Raw genomic sequence first — 25310 nt, 5'->3', positions numbered from 1 at the left:
AACAACACAGCAAATGTAATTATGTATAAAAAATTGTTCTATTAATAATTAATATTAACATTTATTATTTCTGGTGATGGGATTGTGGCTATTTTGTTTTTTGTTTTCTTAATTTTTTATTCTGTTCTATTGTACAATGGCTTCCATTAGCCTGTTATGCTTTTGTAATAATAAAAATAAGCTGTCACTATACAAAATAAAAGAGAGATATTTAACTTATTTAGATTTAGCCCCCACTGTTTTTGAAAATAGTAACATTTAATAAACTTTAATCCTCCTTATCCTGAATGTATTTTGCTTTCTTTTTCTTTATTTTGTTTTTTAAAGACAGGGTCTCTCTACATTGCCCAGGCTGGAGTGTAGTAGCTATTTACAGGATTCACAGGAAGAGATCATAGTGCACTGCACTCTCCAACTTCTGGCCATCCTTCCTTCTCGGCCTCGCATAGTTGAGACTACAAGAATGCATCACCATGCCAGGATTTTCTCACATTAAATTTATGCAAAAACTCTCATTTGATTAAAGAAGTAGCATCTGCAGAATGCATCTTTTTTTATAAGTCTGTCTATAATTTTTAAATGTGGGCTTATAGTGTTTTTTCCTCCAAATGTAACTTAATGTCTTCTTGCAGTATAAACATATTTGCAACCCCTGTTTCTTCATGGCTCTGATATGCATTTGGAAATGCACTTCAGAGCATTTCTTGAAAGAGTTACCATCAATTTTTAAAATGTCATAAAAGGACAAGCCAGGTGTAGTGGTGCCTGCCTGTTAATTCCAGCTACTTGGGAGGCTGAGCCAGAAGGATTGCTTGAGCCCAGGAGTTCAGACCAACCTGGGTAACATATCAAGACCCAGTCTCTAAAGTCAAAACAATTTTTTAAAAATTTGAATTATAAAAGGGAAAGTGTAAAAAAATTTAAAATCCATCATTTTCTTTTCCTGTCTATCTTTTTTATCTTTATCAAGCCAGATATGCAGTTTCATACATAATTGTAATTATAGTATACAATTGTGTACCTCTACTTTTTGTTATTATTTTGTAAACCATCTCCATATATCTGCATTCTGTCATTTTAATTGTATTCATAATGTTTCACTGATAGACCTAGTTTTTCCTACACCTTTCATATTATTGATTATTTAGGTAATTTCTAATTTTTAACTCTTAAAAGTTTTGCTATCAGCATCTTTATACAGCTTTTATTTTATTTTTTAGAATGATTTCCTTATGACAAACTCCCACGAGTAGGATTATAGTACCTCTTGATATGTGGCATCAGTTTGCTTCCCCAGAGGATCAGTGTGCATTTTTAACCATTCATCTGTCTCTTGGTTTGTGGCTGTCCCACTGTGGCTTACCAAACAGCTGCTACCTTGTGATCTTACTATCATTCATTTCCCACACATATCACACCCTGCAAAGTTAATCTACAGTAGGCATCCTTTCAACACTTGTTATCTAACTATAATCTGCAACCTTAGTCTAGTCACCCTCTCTTACCAGCTGGGGTTTTACCAGGCATGCGTGGAATTTAAACTCTTTACAGAAGTTGAAGAAGATTTCAGTAGCAAACCAATTTGCATAGTCTTATAAAATTTTACATTTCCGTTGCATTACAAAACTTTTGAATTTTCCTTTTTTTTTTTTGAGACAGTCTCGCTCTGTCACCCAGGCTGGAGTATAATGGCATGATCTCAGCTCATTGTAGCCTCCTATTCCCAGATTCAAGTGGTTATTGTGCTTCAGCATCCCAAGTAGCTGGAATTACAGGGATGTGCCACCACGTCCAGCTAGTATCAAAATATGTGTACATAAAAATACAAATTTTGGATTTTTTTTTTTTGTATTTTGTGGACAGAGGGATCTGTCTGCATGACCTAAGCATCTCCTACCTGGCCCCACCTCCAGCAGTGGGAATTACAATTCAACATGAGACATGGGCAGGGACAAATATCCAAAGTATACAAGTAGACAAAATACAAAAATTTTTGTATTTTTATGTATACATATTTTGATACCAATTTTATTTATCTATTTATTCACATATTCCTTTAATAAATGCTTATTGAACTGTTTAATGTGTCTGGAACTGTGTTAGATACTAGCACTAAGAAGGTGAGCAAAACAGACATACTCCTTCTCCTCATAGGGCTTGCAGTATAATATGTTTGTGTGTGTACAGATGCAAGCTCAAATAACTATAAAATTACAGCTGTGATAGTGACTATAAGGAAAAAGAGTGCTATGCTGCATATAACAGGAACTTAAGCAATTGGAAGTTCCTCTGAAGAGGTGACCTTAAAACTGTGTCCTGAAGAAAGAGTAGGAATTAGCTAAGTTAACAAGGTGGGGAAGAGTACTCGAGGCAGGGAGACCAACATACATCAGGACCCTTAGGTGGAAGGGGCTCAGGAAATAATTTCAGAAACAGAGAAAATTATAATGTGTTTGAAACATGGTGGGTGAAGAGAAGAGAAGTGTGAGATGAGGCTGAAGAGGCCATTCTTGCATTGCTATAAAGAAATACCTGAGACTGGACAATTTATAAAGAAAAGAGATTTAATTTGCTCAAGGTTCTGCAGACTTTACTGGAAGCATGGTGTTGGCATCTACTCAGCTTCTAGGGAGTCTTCAAGAAGCTTGCAATTGTGGCAGAAGGCAAAGGGGGAACAGGCATGTCACACAGTGAAAGCAGGAGAGAGTAGGGTAGAGGAGTGCCACATACTTTTAAATGACCAGATCTTACAAAGAACTCACTATCACAAAGACAGCACCAAGCCAGAAAGGATTGTCCACTTGATCCAAGCACCTTCTACCAGACCCTACCTCCAGCACTGGGAATTACAATTCAACATGAGATTGGGGCGGGGACAAATATCCAAAGTATGTCAGTAGCAGTCATTATAGCAAAGTATGTCAGCAAAGTCACTATAGCAGTTCATCATGGAGAACATCTTAGACACAGGAGCTTGCAGAAGAAGCCCTGTAGTAGATAGAGCAAAAAGAGTACTGAAGACCAATATGACTGAAGTTCAGAGAGTTTGGGAGAAAAGTGGGAGAAGAGGCTGGATAGGTAGACAGACCATAAAAAGTAGTCTTATAGTCATAAAAAAGACTTTGTCTGTGTCTTTAAAAAAATAGGAAGACACTACATTTATATTAAGGAAGAAGAACCCTCTCAAAGAGTCATTAGAAGAAACCACCAAAAATGTAGCAGAAAAAAAAAGGAGACAATAAAGTAACAGAAACTAAGGAAAAAGAGTGTTTCTTTTAAAAGTTTGTAAGGTTAGTATGATGATGACATAAAAAGCAGAGCTCCTCCTCTAGAGATACTGACTTAATTGGTCTGAGGAGGGTCCCAGGCATCTGTATTTTTAAAACTTCCTAAGTGTTTCTAATGTACAGCCAAGGTTATCCCTCAATCCAGTTAAGTTTGCACCTAATATGAACCATCACAACATGTTTGATGCTATTTAAGAATCCAGTACAGGAAGAAAATGGTTGGGGGTTAAAGGAAGATATAAGAAGCTTTGAGGCCTTTTGTTTGAAGTGCTTTGTCTAAGGCCTTTATACTCTTGAGTACGTCTGTGACAAAATAATCAGATTATGGTACCATATTTCACACCTCAATGAGGAATAGGTCATGCATATAGAATATGTCCAGTTAGATGTAGTTTATTTTATGTATTTTTAATTTCTAAAGTTAAAAATTTTTATTTTAAAGAATAGCATCTCACTATGTTGCCCAGGCTAGTCTTGAACTCTCAAGCTCAAATGATCCTCCCACCACAGCCTCCCAAGTATTTAAGACTACAGACACATGCCCTGGTGTCCAGCAAATTATATGCATTTTGAGAATTTATGTGAAAGTAAACTTTTTTTAGAAAACGTAAGAATCAAAGTAAAGCAATATTTTCCATGTTTTAGCTAAGTTAATTAATATTTTACAAAAATTGAGAGTATCTTCTCTCATAATAGCTTCACCTATTTGTAGGAATGTACCAGGATATATTATTTATGCCTAGAATTGTAGTAATGTCATATACTATCAAAAGTTTTTAATGTCAAACTTTTAAGGGACCACAAAAAGAATATGCCATATCTTGAAAGCAGACTATTTTGCTGTTTTGGTATCAGTACCATGCTGTGTTGATTATAGTAGCCTTGTAATACAGTTTGAAGTCAGGTAGCGTGATGCCTCCAGCTTTGTTTTTTTTGCTTAGGATTGTCTTGGCTATGCAGGCTCTTTTTTGCTTCCATATGAAGTTTAAGGTGGTTTTTTCCAATTCTGTGAAGAAAGTCATGGGTAGTTTGATGGGGATAGCATTGAATCTATAAATTACTTTGGGCAGTATGGCCATTTTCACTATATATATATATATTTTTTTTTTTCTTTACAAAAATCGGATATGGAAGAAAACACAAAGAAAAACAAACAAACAAAAAATAGGCTATGGTATTACTTACCAGATAAGACAGAAACTTTTACAGTTGAAAGGTGGGAAATAGCCAGGAGATGTGGCATGCTTGTAGTACCAGCTACTCGGGAGGCTGAGGCGGGAGGATGGCTTAAGTCCAGGAGTTTGAGGCTGCAGTGCACTCTGGTCAGATGATCAGGACTATGGATAGTCACTGCATAACCACTGCACTCCACATTCCAGCCTGGGCAACATAGAGAGACCCTATATCTTTTTTTAAAAAAAGTAGGAAACATAGCAAGAACTTTGAATATAATTTATTATGCATTACATTTTATCATAGACAAAGTTAGAAAATATGAATGTGTTTCAGTTTTGAAGTCTGCACCGAGAAAATAGTAGGGTTGTATGGGTTATCATACTATCATAATTCATAAAACCTTTGCTGCTATTGACCATGGAAAAGGAAGGAGATGAACAAAATAAACCATTTAGAAAATTGGAGTTTAAAAATAGTATCATTTCATTAAAGAAGAAATATAGTGGTGGCTAGACATGAATAAGTTAAGTTAGGAAATGTTTGACAGCAGAAAGAAAATTGCAGAATAAATTATTTACTCAGAGAGAACAAAGGTTGAAAGGAGAAAAGATTGAGATCAGACTCCTGCAGCTACCCTCATTTTTACCATCCTGTAACAATCCTTATGTTCAGATATCTTGAATATTGTTTTTTTACACTTGAGGTGATACTTGCATAATATAAAATTAACCATTTTAAAATGTACAATTCAATGGCATTTAGTACATTCACAATGTTGTACAACTCCCACCCTTATCTAGTTTCAATATGTTGATGTTCACCTCACTTTCATTCAATTTATTTTATACCCCCCAAAACCTTATATCCATTAGATAGTCACTCTCTATTTCTCTTTTCCCTTAGTCATTGATAATCACCAATCTGCTTTCTGTCTCTATGGGTTTATCTATTCTGTATATTTCATAGGAATGGAATTATATGTTATCTATTTTTTTTAAGAGATGGGGTCTTGCTATGTTGCCCAGATTGGAGCACAGTGCCTAATTCACAGGCAGAATTATAGTTCACTATGGTCTTGAACTTCTCAGATCAAGAGATCCTCCTACATCAGCCACCCGAGTAGCTGGGTCTATACAGGTACACACCACCATAGTGCTTTTCAGATTCATCTATCTTGTAGCATAAATCAGTACTTCATTTCTTTTTCGCAGCTGAGTGATATTTGGTTGCATGGATATACCATATTTTCTTTATCAGTTCCTCCGATGATGGACATTTGGCTTGTTTCCACCTTTTGGTAATGCTGCTATGAACATTCATGTAAAACATTTTTTTTTTTGAGACGGAGTTGCCCAGGCTGAAGTACAATGGCATGATCTTGGCTCAGTGCGATCTCTGCCTCTCGGGTTTAAGCGATTCTCCCTGCCTCAGCCTCCCAAGTAGCTGGGATTACAGGCACACACCACCACGCCCAGCTAATTTTTGTATTTTTTTTTTTAGAGACGGGGTTTCACCATGTTGGCCAGGTTGGTCTCGAACTCCTGACCTCAGGTGATCTGCCCACTTCAGCCTCCCGAAGTGTTGGGATTATAGGCGTGAGCCACTGAGCCTGGCCAACTCAAGTTTTAGAGCTCTATATGCTGGATATTTTCAGTCGTTTACTTTACCAGATGTATTTTCTCTATTAATTGTTTTTTCTTCTCCAATTTTCTATTTCTTCAAACCTTATCAGTTTCAGTCTCATACCTTCGTAGTAATCATTGGCTACTCTCTTCTGTCACTTCTTCTGATCAGTCATCAAGTCTTTCGGCTTTTACTTTAAATACGCTTCATTTCCACTAAATGGTCGATTATCCTATTTTAATCCATTATCGCATAGTGCTGGAATTACTTCAACTGCTCCTCTCTGCCTGACCACTTCATCTCCCTCCTTAGGTGATAATCTTTTAAACAGAGGACTGTGATGAAACGTGGTGCTAGGCGAGCAAGATAATTTAGGTTAGGTTATCTTTCTTTTGTGTTAGATAAAGTGAAGAAGGAAGGATGTTGACCCTCCTTGATGAAGCGATGAAGCCCTGAACTGTGGCAATGATGATGGAGAAGGATGTAAAAATCGTAGAGTCTACTGGTGACCAATTAGAGCTGGAAGGACTTACCCACGCTAATACTTCCCAAATATGGGAGTATTTTACTACCATAAATGAAATACATCAAGCGAATTTTTGCTAAGCGAGCAATTCCCGCGCTTCTGTAAGAACTGTCAGGCTTGGAGCGGGCCAACCAGCCTCCACCATCCAGATGGCGGATCCTAGATTGGCAGCCTGCGTCTCTCTAGCTACCGTCTCTATGGTTCAGGGAATCTCCAGGTCGGGGCTTGACCGGTCCAGCTTTTGCGCGTGCGCGAGTCCTAGCGCGTGCCCGCCCTCCCGCAACTGTCCGACCCTGCGGGTGGGAGGGGTGGGTCTGGGAACGTTGCGGCGGCTGTCGCCGCGGCCACAGCACCCAGAGCTGTTCTCCAACCAAGCCTGCGCTTGGAGTCCTTCCTTGCCTCCTGGGGCGGCGGCCACCGCCCCCAGATGGTGGGTCCGGAGGATGCCGGAGCCTGCTCGGGAAGAAACCCCAAGTTGCTCCCGGTGCCTGCGCCGGAGCCCGTGGGCCAGGACGGGAAGGAGGTAATCCGGGCCACTGGCGGCTTTGGAGGAGGCGTCGGCGCTGTGGAGCCGCCGAAGGACGCTGAAGAGGAGGAGGAGACGCCGCCTCGCCAGCTCCTTCAGTGTTACCTCGCGGAGGCCGGGGAACAGCTGGAGCCGGGGCTCTGCCACTGTCCGCTCCCCGCTGGTCAAGCCGGCGCCCCGCCGCCCTCGGCAGCTCCAACATCAGACGCCTGCCCGCCGGACTCGGGCTCCAAGCACCGCGGCGCGGAGGTGGCTGATGGCCCCGCGCCGCGACACGGAGGCATGACCAACGGCGACTCGGGCTTTCTGCCGGGCCGGGACTGTCGCGATCTGGAAGAGGCTCGCGGGCTGGCGCGCGCCAGCGGCCGGGAGTCGCGCCGCCGCCGCCCCTGCGGCCGCCTCCGCCTGGAGGGGCCTGGCGACGAGGACTCCGACGGCGCGGGCAGCCCGTCCGACTGGGCCTCGCCGCTTGAGGACCCTCTGCGGAGCTGCTGCCTGGTGGCCGCGGACGCCAAGGAGCCCGAGGGCGCGGGCAGCGGCTCGGGGGACAGCCCGGCCAGCAGCTGCAGCGGTAGCGAGGACTCGGAGCAGCCTGGGGCCGGCGCCGGGGGTCCTCAGGAGGGCGCGCCCCGTGGCTCCTTGGCCGAGAGGACTAGTGGGGGTGCGGAGCCGCGCCTGGGTTTTTCTGACATTCACTTGAACTCTCGGAACACGTTCGAGGTGAGCCGCGGTCAGAGCGCCTGCGATCACTTGCCCCTGGCGGGGCCGCCGGTGCCCTCGCCCGCCGCGGAGCAGGGTCCTGTGGGGACTTCGGCACGGGCTCGACGGAGCGGCGGCTTTGCGGACTTCTTCGCCAGGTACAGCGCAGGCTGCGTGGGGACTCGGGGCGGGGCCGGGGCCTGGGTCGGAGCCGGAGCCGGAGTCGGAGCCGGGAGTCGGGAGTTTGGTCGGCCGCTTCCGTGCCGGCCCCGCACGCGTCAGGACTTAGCTTTGATTTGTGACTGGAGGAAGAGGAACTGGCTTGGCTTTGTGTTTCTGTAGAAGTTATGAGGTCTGTGAACAGCGAGTATTTCTGTTGCCTTGTCGGCTGGAGGCGTACCTGCCAATCATACCTGGCTTCTGAGCAGTCAGGTTTGGTCAGCTGGCTAGTGCCACATCTGCACTTGCCTTTTCTGGGAAAACAGATAACCTTCTCCGTCTCCAATTTTTAAAAACTGTACTACAAGGATTTAGGTTGTTGTGGGGAGGCGGTCTGTGTGTACGGGTGTGGTTGTGAAAGAGAAAAGGAAGTCATTTTGCAGAGTTGTCTATTTGCTGTATTTGCATAGAGTCTAAATACATTCAAGTGGTTTGTGAATTCTTAAAATCAGAAGTGGTTGTGCTTCATAGTGTTTAATCATTTGCTTCAGTGGCCTGTATTAAAATGCAATTTGGTGTTTAGAATTTGATCTCAAATATTTAAGCCAAATTGGTGCTTTACCTAAGGAAAGCCTTTTCTCTAATTCTCCCAGATAAGCCTCCACTTTCCCCCCCCAATAACTTTTTTTTTTTATGGCATTGTATTTGTGATTTGACTTGATATTCTTTTCTTTTCTTTTTTTTTTTTTTTTAAGACAGAGTCTCATTCTGTCTCCCAGGCTGGAGTGCAGTGGTGTGATCTCGGCGCATTGCAACCTCCACCTCCCGGGTTCAAGTGATTCTTCTGCCTCAGTCTCCCCAGTAGCTGGGATTACAGGCACATGCCACCACGCCTGGCTAATTTTTGGTATTTTTAGTAGCAACAAGCTTTCACCATGCTGACCAGGCTGGTCTCGAACTCCTGACCTCAAGTGATCCACCCGCCTCGGCCTCCCAAAGTGCTGGGATTACAGGCCTGAGCTACCGAGTCCGGCCCACAAGATATGCTTGAAATTAAATTAGGGCCGGCACGGGGGCTCACGCTTGTAATCTCAGCACTATGGGAGGCTGAGGTGGGAGGACTGTTTGAGGTCAGGGGTTCGAGACAAGTCTGGCCAACATGCTGAAACTTCGTTTCTACTAAAAATACAAAAATTAGCCGGGCGTGGTGGCATGGAGGCTGAGGCAGGAGAATTGCTTGAACCTGGGAGATGGAGATTGCAGTGAGCCTAGATTGCGCCATTGCACTCCAGCCTGAGGGACAAGAGTGAAACTCCCATTTCTCAAAACAAAACAAAACAAACAAACAAAAACTTATGGTGCTGGACGTTGCAGATTTCAGGATGGGGCTTTGTTGATTTAATAGGGATAAATAAAAGTAGTCAGAAAATACTTGCACATTACTGTAAAAGCAGTTTCCCTTGAGTTAGATTTTGACACCCTTTTTTAAATCTCTAGGCAAATAGGAAAATATCCCCAACTTGTAAAATCCCCAACTTGTTAAACCTTCCTTTATAATGGGTTCTCTCTACTTTGTTTTTGCTACCTTTTCGGGGATCTTGACTATAACCAGAAGTGAAAGAAGCAAATTCTTTGCTCAAGTTTTAGCAGGTTACGCAATTAGCGTACATATTTGTAGATATAAAGGCACAATTTTCTGATTATAATTGATATTTCTTATTCCTTTCTACTTTATTCCCCTTTTTTTGCTTGTATAAATTTACAAATATGAAATTTCTTAAAAGTGGAAAATCCTAATTTTATGTTACTAAGGACAATGTATATAGTAATGAGATCTGTATTTGTAATATAGTTGCAAAAATATATTTAAAGCTTGTACTGGCAATATTCTAAAAGATCTCAAGGTGAGTTAGGTTTATAAATTTGTGACACTGTGGCCTTTGGGTGTTTATTGGTCATATCTGTCTTGATCATGTTTTGAGGTCAGATGTCAGGCAATTTTAGATTTGGGAGGAGCTTTGGAGATTACAAATTCAACCATTATAGTCTTAAGTTCGTGCTTTCTGCCACGTATTGCAAATAGAGATGATTTAGACAACTGCCTCTGACCTGCAGGTGGGGTGCAGGCTAGTGGGGATTAAGTTTGAAGACAGATAGATACGTATGTGTTGGAATTTATGACTAATTTTTTTTTTTTTTTTTGAGATAGAATTTCACTCTTTCGCCCAGGCTGGAGTGAAGTGGCCCGATATCAGCTCACTACAACCTCTGCACCCTGCCCCGCCCCCCTGGGTTCAAGTGATTCTCCTGCCTTAGCCTCCCAAGTAGCTGTGATTACAGGTACCTGCCACCATGCCCAGCTAATTTTTGTATTTTTGTAGTAGAGATGGAGTTTTGCCATGTTGGCCAGGCTGGTCTTGAACTCCTGACCTCAGGTGATCCACCTGCCTTGGCCTCCCAAAGTGCTAGGATTACAGGCGTGAGCCACTGTGCCTGGCCAACAATGTTATTTATGAGAGGCTTAAATATTATTAGCAGTAGGCAGGAATTTTATTTTTTTCTTTCGTTTTCCATGGTTTTTAAGTAGGCAGGAATTTTGATTTAATTTTTAAATTTTCTTTTACTTTCAGACTAATGGAACTTAATATAGCTAGATGACATTCAGATAACCACATTATTCATATGTATCACAGCACTGAATTTGAAGTCAGAAAACTTAGGTGCCCTAAAGTTAATTTCTCTAAGCCTCATTTTTCCTGATAGAGGTCTGAATGTTAAGACTCTAGGAGTTAGTGCTTTCTTTATATGACATTCTTGGTAAAGAAAGGGCAGAGTCAGGCACAGTTTTCCTTAACTGAATTCTGAGCACCTTAAAGGCAGGAACTGTGACATTCATCTCTGAATCTGCAATACCTAGCCACTGGTATGAAGAACACCATTCAGATTGGGTTCAATTGGTAGCTTTCATGGATTCCCCTTTACTGTACTCTACCTAGGTAGTGTAATTTTGAACAGTCTCTATCCTCAGTGAAAATAATTAGAAGTTACCCTTGTCTTACAATACAACCCAAGAGATCCAACCCCACCCCCAAATGCATAGTTGCCATTCTCAACTCTGAAGCTAAGCGGCTTGTTTGGGATGGAATCTTATTCTTGGGTCTAACCCTTACTCTCACCTCGTTTTTTTAGATGAGAAATCTCATTGTCTAAAGAAGGTAATTTAGTTACCTAGTGGCAGGCTGGGATTTGAAACCAGGATTCCTGATTTCCAGTCCAAATTTATGTTTAGTCTGTAACCTTTGTTCACTTTATGGCTCTTTTCTCCCACCTGTTTATTCTCCCTGCTTCCCTTCTCACTTCCTTCTTCTCTTTCCCTTAACTAGGCAAAAATCTATAACAGAAGGATTAAAAAAAAAAAAAAACAGTTTTATGTTTACTTAAGAAGGGGGAACATTTTACAACAATGTGTCTATTACTACATAGTGTTATGTTAAATTAAGACACATTGGGCAGGCGCTGTGGCTAGTGCCTGTAATCCCAGCACTTTGGGAGGCCAAGGTGAGTGGATCATGAGGTCAGGAGTTCAAGACTAGCCTGGCCAAGATGGTGAAATCCGGTCTCTACTGAAAATACAAAAAAAATTAGCCAGGTGTGGTGGCGGGTGCCAGGAATCCCAGCTACTCGGAAGGCTGAATCAGAGAATTGCTTGAACTCAGGAGGCAGAGGTTGCAGTGAGCTGAAATCGTGCCACTGCATTCTAGCCTGGATGACAGGGCAAGACTCCGTCCGCAGCACCCCCCCCAAAAAAAAAAAGAAACCATCATTTCGGTAGATATCATATAGGAAATAGAGGAATTCATTTAGAATATGACTGCTTTCATTTTGGAGGGCCTTAGTCGTCATCTCCCACTTTCCTTCCCTTTCACATTGAGGTGAGTTTTATCTATTTCACTTCCTACTGGGGGCTTGCTTCAGCTTCACGTAGACACCTTTCTGTGTTTATGGTGACTTGGCTATCAGAGCCACAGAAATAACATTCCTTCAGATCCTTGACCCTTCCCTGTCTATAAAAGTTGAAATGCTACTGGGCTCAGTGGCTCACGCCTGTGATCCCAGCACTTTGGGAGGCTAAGGCAGGTGAATCACCTGAGGTCAAGAGTTCGAGACCAGCCTGGTCAACATGGTGAAACCCTGTCTCTACTACAAATACAAAAAATTAGCTGGGCGTGGCAGGCACCTGTAATCCCAGCTATAAGGGAGGCTGAGGTAGGAGAATTGCTAGAACCCTGGGGTCAGAAGTTGCAGTGAGCCAAGATTGTGCCACTGCATTCCAGCCTGGGTAACAGTGAGACTCATCTCAAAACAACAACAAAAAATAGTTGAAATGCTAGATGGGTACCACTCAGCAGTGAAGAGAAGTGAAAACTTTTTCGAAATCTTTTGTGTTTCCAAGCTTGCCTTAATTTCTCAAGGATCCGTTTGTTACTCTTTTTAAAAAATAGTTCTAAGCTGGGCATGGTAATGCGTGCCTATAGTCCCAGCTACTCTGGAGGTTAGGGCAGGAGGATTGCCTGAGTCCAGGAGTTTGAGGCTGCAGTGAGCCATGATTGAGTCACCTGAACTCCAGCCTGGGCAACAAGAGCGAAACTCCATCTCAAAAAAAAAAAAAAAAAGAATTAAAAAAAAGTTCTAAACCATTTTTGTGGGTCCTTCAAGTAAATTCATGTCTTGTTTTCTAAGTAGAATGGTTTATATTTTACATAGATAGACTCTTATAGTTTTTTGTTTGTTTGTTTTTAGGCCATTTAATACTTTTGAAGCTTGGTAGGATTGCATTGGCATAGTTACTGTTATTTAGAAACATAGATACTTATCTGTGTTTCCTGGTAGAGTTGATCTTTTTTTTTTTGGCCAAGTCTTTATATGAATTTGGTGGCCTTAAAGAGCATTGCTAAGGTAAAGAAGAAAGAATCAAATATTTTTTTCTTTTTATCTATAAAGAAAATTTACTTTATAGATTTTGAAACATACAGGATCCATATGGCTCTCTCTGTAGTTGTTGACTTCTGAAACTTTGTAAATATTATGGCAAAAGCTATTTTCACAGAGCTCTTTTTACGATGGTTGGGTTGAATAGGAAAAACTAAAGACTCTTTCAGTGATATCTTTTCACATCTAAATACTCTCCATTCTCCCTAATGTGAAAATCGATGAAAATTTTTTTGTGTTCTTATTAAATGTGACATGGGAAAATCTAAATTCCTATAGGTATAATGTTTCTTAATTTAAGGTTCTCAGAAACAACAAAGTTAGACACATCCTTTTTTCCACCTGGAATTTGTGCGAGTTGACAAAATCATAATTCATCTGACTAAACCATCATAAACATCTCTGTCCTATAAGGCTCCCTTACTTGTTCCATAGTGTATATTCCTCCCAGTCAACTAAAATAAAGACTACAGTTTCAAAGTGAGTTTCTCATAAAAAAGTTCCTTTCTCAAATCACTAAAGAAAAGGCAAAATATGAAACTTCTGATGTTTTAAAAAATTTTAAAAGCTTCCCAAAGCAGGCAGCTTTTTAATACTCTGATATAATAATTTAAACGGAGAGTGAAGGAAGTATCTATTTAATTCAAATCTGTTTTGTTCAGGATCAACCGTGCTAATATAATTAATGTTTAAAATTTTAGAAAAGCTGAAAATAATATGTAATTAATTGCTCTAGAATAAACACAAAAGTCTATTAGGATTTTAGAGTGTTGTGAATCTACCATTATGTTAAATTGGGGAGCAGTGACTCAAGAGCCTTTTATATCTTTTCCCTGGGTCTCCTTCCCCTATCTCAGATCCAGTATTTTCTTTAAAAAACTCAAAAAACAACACTCTAGAGACCTACACTAAACCATTGAAATTCCAGCATTGGTTCAGGACTTCACCTTGAAAATTTGTGGTTTTCAGTTGGCAGATTAGAAATGTGATAACCTGAATACAGATTAGGTAGAATGTATTCAGAAACTCTGACTTTTGTGGAAGTAAGATAATTTAAGCACTCAAACATATTACTTTGAAGTGCTAAATTAAATTAACATTTTTTTTTTTTAAACAGGATCTCACTCTGTCATCCAGGCCTGGAGTACAATGGCATGATCACAGCTCACTGCAGCCTCAGCTTCCTGGGCTCTATTGATCCTCTCAGCTCAGCCTCCCAAGTAGCTGAGGCTACAGGCACGCACCACTATGACCTGCTAATTTTGTTTTGTATTTTTTGTAGAGATAGGGTTTTGCCATGTTCATCAGGCTGGTCTCAAACTCCTGGGTTCAAGTGATCTGTCTGCTTTGGCCTCTTAAAGTACTGGGATCACAGGCATGAGCTACTGCACCCAGCCAAATTAACATTATTTTACTACACACCTGTAAGCAAAGCAGCCTATTATTATAATACTAACTTGGAGTTACTTGTTTGATAGAAATCTCTAAACTATCCAAAATGGCCATAGAGATTTATTTTTTAATTTTTAAAATAAACCTTTTATTTTTAAATAGTTTTAGATTGTAGAAAAGTTGCAAAGGTAATACTGAGAGTTTCCACACCCCTCCCCCAGTTCCCCTTTGGCTAACATCACCTTATATTTATGGTACCTTTGTCACAACTAAGGAACTAACATTGGTACAATGCTGTTAATTAAACTTCACACTTAATTTACTATAGAGATTTTGACTAAAAGGTTTTTATTTGGGGAGTGGTTGTGTTACTTTTAAGTGGAAGTTTTTACTTTTAAGATTTTAGATCTTTTAAGTGGGAGGAAGTTCAGTGATCACTTTATTCATGCCTTAATACTCCATGGAAAGCCAGTGATGCTGTTGACAGAGAAATAATCTTTTGTTTGCTAGACATGATCTAGCAAGGTAGTATTAATTTAATATTGGAAATGAGTTATGCATGGTAATGAGTTATTTAACCTAGAACAATGATTTTTTTCAAAGCTTTTCATTGTACACTATTTAGGGACAGCATTTACAAGATTTAAAAACCAGTATCTTTTTGCCTCTGAGAAAAAATATGAAAATGTATCTTAATTCTACATAATTTCACATTTTTCTCAAATTATTTTCATGTGTGTTTTCTTCATAAGTTTTCTTTTCTTTCTTTTCTTTTTTTTTTAAAATAGAGATGGGGTTTTGCTGTGTTGCCCAGGCTGGTGTTGAACTCCTAAGCTCAAGTGATCTGTTCACCTCTGCCTCCCAAAGTGCTGGGATTGCAGGTGTGAGCCATTGTGCCTGGCCACATTTTTGTTGTTGTTGTTGTTCTTGACATATTACTGTGACCTAGGAAGGGTATTTTACAGTTATTTGCCCAAAGTCAGACAGCTAATTAATGTAAGAATTACAACTAGACTATAGATGTATTCCTAGGGCTTGAAGCTAATACACTGATTTCTATGAATTATAAATTTAAGAACATACATTTAGCTTTTGGTTTTGAAAATACCGTGCTTGAGAGATAAGTAACTTGGTTTTTGTCCTAGGTAACAACTTCTGCCATTAAATAATTGTGTTACCTTGGGCAAATCACTGCATTTCTGGACTTCAGTTTCCTTATCCATGAAATTGGGAAATTCAGAGTCACTTCCATTTCTAATATAGTGGTATTATATTACACAATTCTGCTGCACACACAGTAGTAGACCACAAATATTTACTGGTTAAATATTACAAATGTAAACTGAGTTAAAGAGGAAGCTTAAAAAAACAGGACTTTTTCCCCCTCTGTAACATGAGAGGAATGCCAGAGATAGAACTATTCCTTTCAACTCTAAATTCCACCTTTAATGTTTCTTTTAGTAAAGGTCTAACTCTGCCTTAGAGTAATCAAGATGAAAAATCAGTGATCTTTGTTTAGTTTTTCATGTGAAGATGGCACAGAGCAGTAGCTCTTTTTTCTTATTATTTCCTCGAGATGGGGAGGGGTAGTGAGAGAGAGAGAATGGGGTAATAAGTACATTTTAGTTAATCAATTAACTGGAACTTAAGCCTTTAACTTCCAGAGTTATTTCATGAAGGTTGCCAGTGTGCCACTTTGGTGAACTATTACAGTTGTATATAGCTTTTGATATATTTCAAAATCACCTGAAAGTGGCCAGTTTTAGTGATTTATGCCTGTAATCTCAGCACTTTGGGAAGTTGAGGCAGGAGATTGCTTGAGTCCAGGAGTTCCAGACCAGCCTGGGCAGCATAGCAAGATCCTGTCTCATTTTATTAAAAAATTTTTTTTAAATCGCCTAAAAGCACATTAAAAAAAAATTAGATTCTCTAATTCACAACCTCCACCTAGTCAGATTCAGGAAACCTACTATTTGGCTGATGAATCTGCATTTTTAGGAAGTTGCCTGTTTGGTCCCAGTGGCTCATGCCTGCAATTTGGGAGCCCCAGGTGCGAGGATCACTTGAACCCAGGAGTTCAAGGCTGCCTAGGCAACATAGTGAGACACTGTCTCTACAGAAAATAAAAAAACTAGCTGTGTATGGTGCTGTGCACCTGTAGCTGCAGTTACTCGGGAGGCTGAAGTAGGAGGATTACTTAAGCTGGGAAGTCGGGGCTGCAGTGAGCTATGGTCGTACCATTGCACTCCAACCTGGGTGGCAAAGTGAGACTATCTCCAAAAAAAGAGAAAGTTGCATGCAGTTGATTCAGATTGTCAACTAGGTTTTAGTGAATTGCTTAATCCTAGATGGCATCTTCAAGTTACAAGATAGTGTGGTGCTTAAAAAGGCTGGTTCTAGAGTTAGGTTGCCTCAGCTTGAATTAGCTTACTAGCTCTTTAATTCTGGATGTATCTGGACCTTAGGCAACTCATCCATAAAATGGGGATAATAATAATGCCTATCTCATGGGATTGCCAAGAGGGTTAAATAATATTTTACATTCTTTGTTTTTACTATGTGGCATATAGTGAAGGTTCAAATGCTCTTATTCAGACTGTAGCAAGACTACTATAACCCCTTTTGCAATTTCACCACTGAAATCCACTGATTTGAAGAAAGGAAGATACTAGATGAATTTTTTGTGTACTGTCTGAGGAAACATTACACAATTTGTGCAGTAGAAGATTTTTAAGCATAATTTGTACGTGGGATTGGATAGATGTTAAAATAGATTCTGGTATAGTGATATAACATTTCTAGAAGTCTTAAAGCTTTGAGTAAAAAGCAAATATGAGAAGGAAACGAAAGGAAGGAATGCTGAGAAAGATTAAAATATTTGTATCTTTTATTGTCTTATGAAACTTTTATAGACAGGCAAAGCCAATTTTTTTAGTTTAAGTTCATGAAATGTTTAACTTGGCTTACTCATGCATTTCATACTTAGTATGTTGTGGTAGGAAGGTTTTGGGAAAGAGTGGAAACATTTGGAGATTTTGAGACGACACATCTGTTATCCATCTTTAAATGTATGCAGAAAGGCCAAGTGTGTCCTTTTTGAGACTGCTTATTTCTCCCTAGGAACTCTGTTAGCTACACTATGAGTTATCTTCAGATAATTATGGCTGATAGTTGCTTGGACCCTACTACAGTGATTCTTAAATTTAGTGTTTAAAATTAGTTGGAAGGGGGAGGGTCGTTAAGAATGCAGATTTCTTGAGGACCAAATAGATCTTGGGTGCGGTCCACCAGGAATCCAACTTTTTAAAAGGACCCCTAAGTGATTCTGATGCAGGTGATTCCCAGACTATAACCACTGAAATACTGGGCTAGTTGATAGGCAGGTCTCCTCAGATAGTGACTGAAAGCAAGTACAACACACCTTTATAGCTCACATTGCTTTACTGATTTAAAATTGGCATTCAGGTACTGTGTAATAGATGAGTATAAACAGAGGTGTATAATAGAGAACAGATTCATAATACAAATCTGGAAGTACTTTGCTAGTCTTTACTTGGTTGAGAAATTATTTCTGCCTAATTCAATCTAGACTTCCTTTTTATTATTGGGAAAGGTCTTTTATTTTCATTTTATGCTCTTCAGATAGCCATGCTTGCCTGTCTTGTGAAAAGCTTTAACTTTTAAAAATTTCCTCAAGTCTACTCAGTTTGTTGACATACCTTTACCTTTCTTAGAGCCTATGAAAAGAGTGTTAATTTTCCTTACTTCTGCTGCTAGTTGTAATTCTTTTCCGTGCCTTTAAGAAGAAATCCTGCATACTGCACATGGCTTTCTCCCCTCCAACATTTGCTGCTTCAGCCTTTCTTATGCTTCTTATTTCTGTGGCCAAAATAAGAAAGAAAGGGAAACACATGTGACTGTCTGGGTTTTCAACATGCTCTTTCCTGCAATTAAAAGAAGTTTACCTTAGGAAATCAAGCTCTAAGTCATGCTCCTTACTTAGAACTAGTTTGAGAGTGAACTTGATAAAGTGTTTAACTCATCTCTGAATTTGGCTTTTCAGGTTTTTTTTTTAATTTGAATTTTATGTTAGATACTTTTTTTGTTAAAAAATATTTCCATCTGCTTGTCTTTAACCACACACAGATTAAAACATTTTAAATTTGGAAGTGAACATAATAATTTAAAAATCAAATTATGTGCTGTTTTCTCATATTTTCCCAAATACTGTAATGTACAACTATCCATCATACCTTAGGCATTCTTTAGAATTTCCAAATCTGGTTTTCATCTAGACTGTTTGTAGCCATCATTTAGTCAAGTAGGGCAAATACTTTTTTGTCGTTGTCCCAGGAAAAAGTCATTCAGATACTATAATAGTTTACTTTTTTTGTGTGAGAGAAATATAAAATGTTCACATTATCTGTTTTTGAAAAGCAGGACAGAATATAAAATAAAGCTAAAGATAATACGTTGTTTCCACATTATTCTTGTTAAGGTGGTTAGAAAATTTGAGGGTTTAGAAATACGGTGAGAGACAACTAGGAACTGTTAGAGAATGAGTTTGAAGATATTTGTAGAGAGAGAAATTGCTGGAGAGAATAAATGTTAGGTAGAAGTTAGCCCTGTAGTTAGTACTTAGGCCTGTTGGTTTCAGAGTATGACCACAGATTATTTCCATATTTTTCTAAGTTTTTTACTTGGCCTACCTTAGTGCCTTTGTAGATATTTCTAGCCACTTCTTACTTTACAGTATCTTGTATGTCTCTCCTTAACTTCCCTAACGTCCCTGTCTCCCAGTGGCTTCTTAATAGGCCATACTGTGAAACTGAACTATTTTTTAATAACAGGTTATATATATAAAGTTTAATTTAGGCTCTATAAGTTTAGGTTGTTAGTACAATAGTTTCAGGTACTAAAATGTACATGTATCAAAAGGTAAAATAAATGCAATATACAGTTGTACATACTGTATTCTTATTTGAGTTCCAGTGCTAAAAGGAAATGAAAATTTCTCCTACAAGTACCAAGGTAAATCTAGCATATGGAATTAAAATCCCTCTTAGCCACATGGAAAAAATTCATAGTCATTACCAGGAAGATACAGTACATAGAAATTTAAGTTCTAAAGTAAGTTATTGAAGTTTTAAATAAGTAAAACATCCCAACTGAATAAATAGTTTCTGTATTTTTGACGAGGGAAAATATTTAAGTTTATTTTTTGTACTTATATAAGCCTTAACCCCTGCCCCATCATTGACTTTTTTTTTTAAATTGTACTTTAGGTTCTGGGGTACATGTGCAGATCATGCAGGACATTGTTAGTACTACCTAGAGTTAAAGAGGTTGGTAGTCCTTGAATGTTATTTAGAAAACAAAGGACTCATGATTCACACTTGTGTTTTCATCACCAAAATTTTTGATCTGAAGACTAATAAAACTTTTGATAAGTAATTATTATATAAGGTAACTAGCATATTAATTGAACAAATAACTGGAGGATAATGTCCATCTTTGTGATATACTCCCAGAAGCACAGTAATACTGTCAAGAATACTAGGATAAGGATTAACTTTCAAAACTGGGCATGCAAATAACATAGCTGAGAACTATACTGCATGAAGGGAAAATTTTAGAAGATAACAGCTATAAAATTTTCTAACTAGCAACTTAATGAGTAGATTGTATTGCCTTCTGCGATACCATTGAAACATAATCTTTTGATTTAGTTGTCCATTTGATAGAAACATAACACTATGTAGGGAAAAAAATACAATTACCTTGGTCAGGATCCAGATTTCGCCTGTGCTACTGGAAGAAGAGTTCTATCATGCATACCATCAGTTCAGGATGTATTTCCAGGTCAGACATGAGCAAAATGTCAACGAAACAAAGCACCAGCAACTACCATAGTATGCCTTTTTATTCTTAGAAGGTTTAGACATCTGATAGATGTTATTTAGTCTTGTTTGGATTCTTTTACTAATTTGGGGCTCAGTTTTCTCAACAGAGCCTATTGAGGGTATTAATTGTTAAGACGGTTCTATGTGGAAGTACAGTGTATTTCATTGTAATGCTCATAGTTCCATAGTTCCTTAGAACCACAAAAACCAATTCAATTCATTTACATGATTACCTTTCAGAAATTTGATTGCTACAGAACCCTTTTTAGTTCTTATGAATTAGTTTGCACTTTTCTTACTATTAATTCATTCGACAAATTGTTGTGAACCCTATGTGTATATTAGGCATATAGGAAATTAGAACGTTTCATTTAAAACGTTTCAGATAAGGGAGTCCTATAATATAAATGCTTACAAAACTGATATTTATAAAACAAAATTCAGCACTTCCTTTATATTACAACATTTGAGTTACAGATGCTGTAATTTGGATTTTCTTAAAAGCTGTGCAGCTGCTACAAGTATTTTACCAAAACCTTTATGTTTAGTTAGTTGCTCCTTTAAATATGGACTGTTTTAAAACAGTTATTAAAGAGAGTATGAGGATACATCAGTAGCACTGAGGAAGAAGTGATTAACTTTGACATAGGAAGTTAGGAACTTTACAGTAGATGAAACATGAAAGCTTAGTCTTTTACTAATGATGAGGGTTTGGGTTAGAATGAGGCTGATGAAGGACAAGTAAAAATAACATATACAGAATTATATATAAAATAGCTCAGCACTTTTTGGGACTGCAGATTGTCATTAGTATGATTGCCCCTAGGATATATAAGGTAGTATGTCAAAAACTGAGGCAAAAAGGTTGGATCTAGATTATGGGGGAGCTAAATTTGTCTGACAGAACTAAGTAATTTGAACTGATTCAGTGAGAGGTGGCAGTACAGGGAAGCTTTGTGGGTTTTTTAAACAATGGAGACATACTTATAACTACATTTCAGAACAATGACTTGCATAGCACTGTGGCAGATGATTTGCGACTTGAGAAACTGGAGCATGGAGATAGTTATGGTAGTTTATGGGTGCTTGTCAGTCTCCTTTTCAAAATGTGATGTCAAGATAGTTGATGTAAATAATTTTTTTTTTAACCAGTCACATTGGATTAGAGAAAAAAAGTAAATAACTTTAAATAAATTTTTCAATCTCTGCAGGAAGAGGTGGTTAATAAGTTGAGTGAGACATATACCAGTAGCCTTTTTGTGAAGCTTTAAGGAAAATAAACTTTGAACTGATTTTTTTGTTTTTGAAGAAATTGAGATGATATGAAAATAGAGTCATGTGAAAAATTATGCTTACTATGTTTTGTCAGGAATTTGATGAGGATGAGAAAAGAGCCAGAATAGCTATTTGGCTACATATTTTGCTATTGTGGATTGGAAAGGAAACAACTTCAGGAAGAACCCTGGAGGTGTAAAATTGTTACAAAATCAAGTATTTACATGTAATGTACAAGTTCTGTACATTGCTTCATAAAAGTGGACTGGGACAGTATACTCCAGTCATTTTTGAAGATTGAATGAGATAAAGACAAAATATTGAGACTTCCATAATTACCTGTATGTATGTATGTCTCTTCTACTAAATTGCAAAGTCTCCAGAGACAGGAACCATGTTCTTGTTCATATTATCTCTGCGTAGAGACATAGATTAAATTGAAGGATAATTGAACTAGAAACTTGGAGTCTGCCACCCTTAAATTTGGTCATCTCCAAGTAAATCCAGCTTTGTTAATTTTCATAAAGCCCAGCAATCTTTAGTTACCCATGTGATGGCAAAACAGTCCATGTTTAAATGAATAACTACCTAAACATACTATTTTTCTTTTCTTTTCTTTTTTTTTTTTTTTTTGAGATGGAGTCTCACTCTGTCACCCAGACTGGAGAGCAGTGGTATGATCTTGGCTCACTGCAACCTCTGCCTCCCAGGTTCAAGTGCTTATCCTGCCGGAGGGGCTGGAATTACAGGTGCATGCCATTGTGCCCAGCTAATTTTTTGTATTTTTAGTAGAGATGAGTTTTCACTGTGTTCTCGAAGACTTGACTTCAAGTGATCCACCCGCCTTGGCCTCCCAAAGTGCTGGGATTACAGGCTGAGCCACCTTGGCCAACCATTTTTTTTGATAGCAAACACATACACATCTTTTATTCATTCTTAAGGGTTTGTACATTTACTATTAAATGTATAGGTTATTTAATGTATATTAAAACATATTAAGTATATAGGTTATTTAGTATGTTTCCATACCAAATAGCATTTGTTTATCATCAGTGAAGTTTTTATTGTATTTTATTTTATTTATTTATTTATTTATTTTTGAGACAGAGTTTCGCTCTTGTTACCCAGGCTGGAGTGCAATGGTGTGATCTTGGCTCACTGCAACCTCCATCTCCTGGGTTCAAGCAATTCTCCTGCCTCAGCCTCCTGAGTAGCTGGGACTACAGGCGTGTGCCACCATGCCCAGCTAATTTTTGTATTTTTAGTAGAGACGGATTTTCACCATGTTGACCAGGATGGTCTCGATCTCTTGACCTCGTGATCCACACATCTCGGCCTCCCAAAGTGCTGGGATTACAGGCATGAGCCTCTGCGCCCGGCCATCAGTGAAGTTTTTAATATTAACCTGCATTTTAGATTCAATAAAACTTATAGGGCCGGGCACGGTGGCTTATGTCTGTAATCCCAGCACTTTGGGAGGCTGAGGTGGGTGGATCACAAGGTCAGGACTTCGAGATCAGCCTGGCCAACATGGTGAAACCCTGTCTCTACTAAAAATACAAAAATTACCCAGATGTGGTGGCATACGCTTGTAATCCCAGCTACTTGGGAGACTGAGGCAAGAGAATTACTTGAATCCGGGAGGCAGAGGTTGCAGTGAGCCGAGATTGTGCCACTGCACTCCAGCCTGGGTGACAGAGCACAACTCCATGTCAGGGGGGAAAAAATTAAAAGGAGCTCATATAGAATAAACAGTTTTTGATAGGAACAGTCATTTTTATATTTTGTTTAAAAAGCCTTAACCAGTGTAATTTAGTTTTCTATTTAATATATTTAATACCAAACAGAGCCAGGAAGAAAAAAAGTAAATCTCCTCTAAATAGTTTTTATTTTACCAAAATGTGTGGTTTAGATATGGCTTTCCGTTTGGGATACTTACTCCTACAAGTAAGCGGTTAGTCTGTTGATGAACGCTGGCAACCACATTTTAAAAACTGATAATTGGAAGTTCAGTTTTATAAATCTGTTAAATTTTTTTTTATTGCAGTGAAATATATTGCTGTGGACTGAATGCTTGTGTCCCTCCAAAATTCATGTGTTGAAGCCCCAATTCCCAGTAATGATATTTAGAGGTGGGATCTTTGAGATAATTAGGTTTAGATGAGTTCAAGAGGGTGAAACTCTAGATGGGATTAACACCCTTATAAGAAGAGGCCCTGGAGAGCTTACTTCCCTTTTCCTGTCCTGCTAATATTTGAGCACACAGCAGGAAGATAGCTGTCTGAAAACCAGAAGAGACCCTTCACCAGACACCAAATATGCTGGTACCTTGATCTTAGACTTCTCCATCTGCAGAACTTTGAGAAGCAAATGTCTGTTGTTTAAGCCACCAAGTCTATGACATTTTAGACTTATAGCAGCCTGAATTAAGAAATGCATATGACATAAAATTTACCATTAGTGACATTTAATACATTCACAGTATTGTACAGCTAGCACCACTGTCTAGCTCCAGAACATTTCACTACCCCAAAAAGAAACTCTATATTCACTAAGCAGTCACTTCCGTTCTGCCTTGTCCCCAAGAAAACAATCTGTTTTTGGTCTCTGTGCATTTGCTTATTCTGGATATTTCATATAAAAGGAGTCATGTAATTTGTGACTATTTGTGTCTGGTTTCTTTCACTTTACATGTTTTTAAGTTTCATTTATATTGTAGCATGCTTCAGTACAGCATTACTTTTTATGGTTGCATAATAGTTCATTGCATGGATGTACCATTTTGTTTATCCATTTATCCACTGGTAGACATTTGGGTTGTTTCCATCTTTTGGTTGTTATGGATAGTGCTGGTAGTATCATTTGTGTACAGTTTTTGTTTGAACACTTTTTTCTTTCAAGTTTTATTTTTAATTGATGAATGTATACTTATGGGGCACAATATGATGTTTTGATATGTGTGTGCATTGTGGAATATTCAAATCAGTCTAATTAGCATATTGTCACTTCAAACATTTATCATTGATTTGTGCTGAGAACATTAGAAAACCCTCTTTTAGCTGTTTTGAAATATGTCATACATTATTATTAACTGTAGTCACTGTGCTATGCAGCAGAACACCAAAACTTTTCCTCCTATCTAATTGAAACCCATTTTGTACCCATTGACCAATATTTCCCCTTTTCCCTTTCACCCTCCTCCACCTACCTCCACCTCCTTCCCCTGTGATGACCTTGGCCTCTAGTAACCACCATTCTACTCTCTACTTCTATTAGTCTGACTTTTTTAGATTCCAAATATAAGTGAGATCATATGGTATTTGTCTCTCTGTGTGTGGCTTATTTCACTTAACATAATGTTCTTTCTCTTCATCCGTGTTGTCACAAATGACAGAATTTTCTAATTTAAAAATGCTGAATATATTCCATTGTGTACATTTACATTTTAAAATGCATTCATCCACTGATGGACACTTAGGTTATTTCCATATCTTGACTATTGTGAATAATGCTTCATTGAACATGGGAGTGTAGGGATCTCTTAAACATACTGATATCAATTTCTTTGGGCATAATCCCTGAGCATTGCTTTTTAACTCTTTTTGTATTATGCCCAGTAGTGAAATTGTGGGGCTATAGGATAATTCTATGTTTAACTCATTGAGGGACTGCCAGACTGTTTTCTAAAAGCTGCACCATTTTACATTCCTACTAGCAATGAATGAGGGTTCCAGTTTCTCTATGTTCTTACCAAC

At 38.7% G+C, this 25310-nt stretch overlaps 1 protein-coding gene across 1 annotated transcript in view; it reads left to right on the top strand.

The window, feature by feature from the left end:
* Positions 1 to 6967: 6967 nt before the first annotated feature.
* Positions 6968 to 25310, top strand: part of TBC1D12 (TBC1 domain family member 12) — a 126941-nt gene continuing 108598 nt past the window's right edge. Inside the window, exon 1 of the mRNA XM_012454810.2 lies at positions 6968 to 7995. Within this exon, the coding sequence (XP_012310233.1) occupies positions 7040 to 7995 (956 nt within the window). The 5' untranslated portion in view covers positions 6968 to 7039. The remainder of the gene's footprint in view (positions 7996 to 25310) is intronic.

The sequence above is a fragment of the Aotus nancymaae genome, unplaced genomic scaffold, assembly GCF_030222135.1.
Source record: "Aotus nancymaae isolate 86718 unplaced genomic scaffold, 86718_ANA_hifiasm-v0.15.2.pri h1tg000010l, whole genome shotgun sequence".
In the NCBI taxonomy this organism is placed as follows: domain Eukaryota; kingdom Metazoa; phylum Chordata; class Mammalia; order Primates; family Aotidae; genus Aotus; species Aotus nancymaae.
The sequence above is the reverse complement of the archived record's forward strand: the minus strand, read 5'-3'. Positions and strand labels throughout refer to the sequence as shown.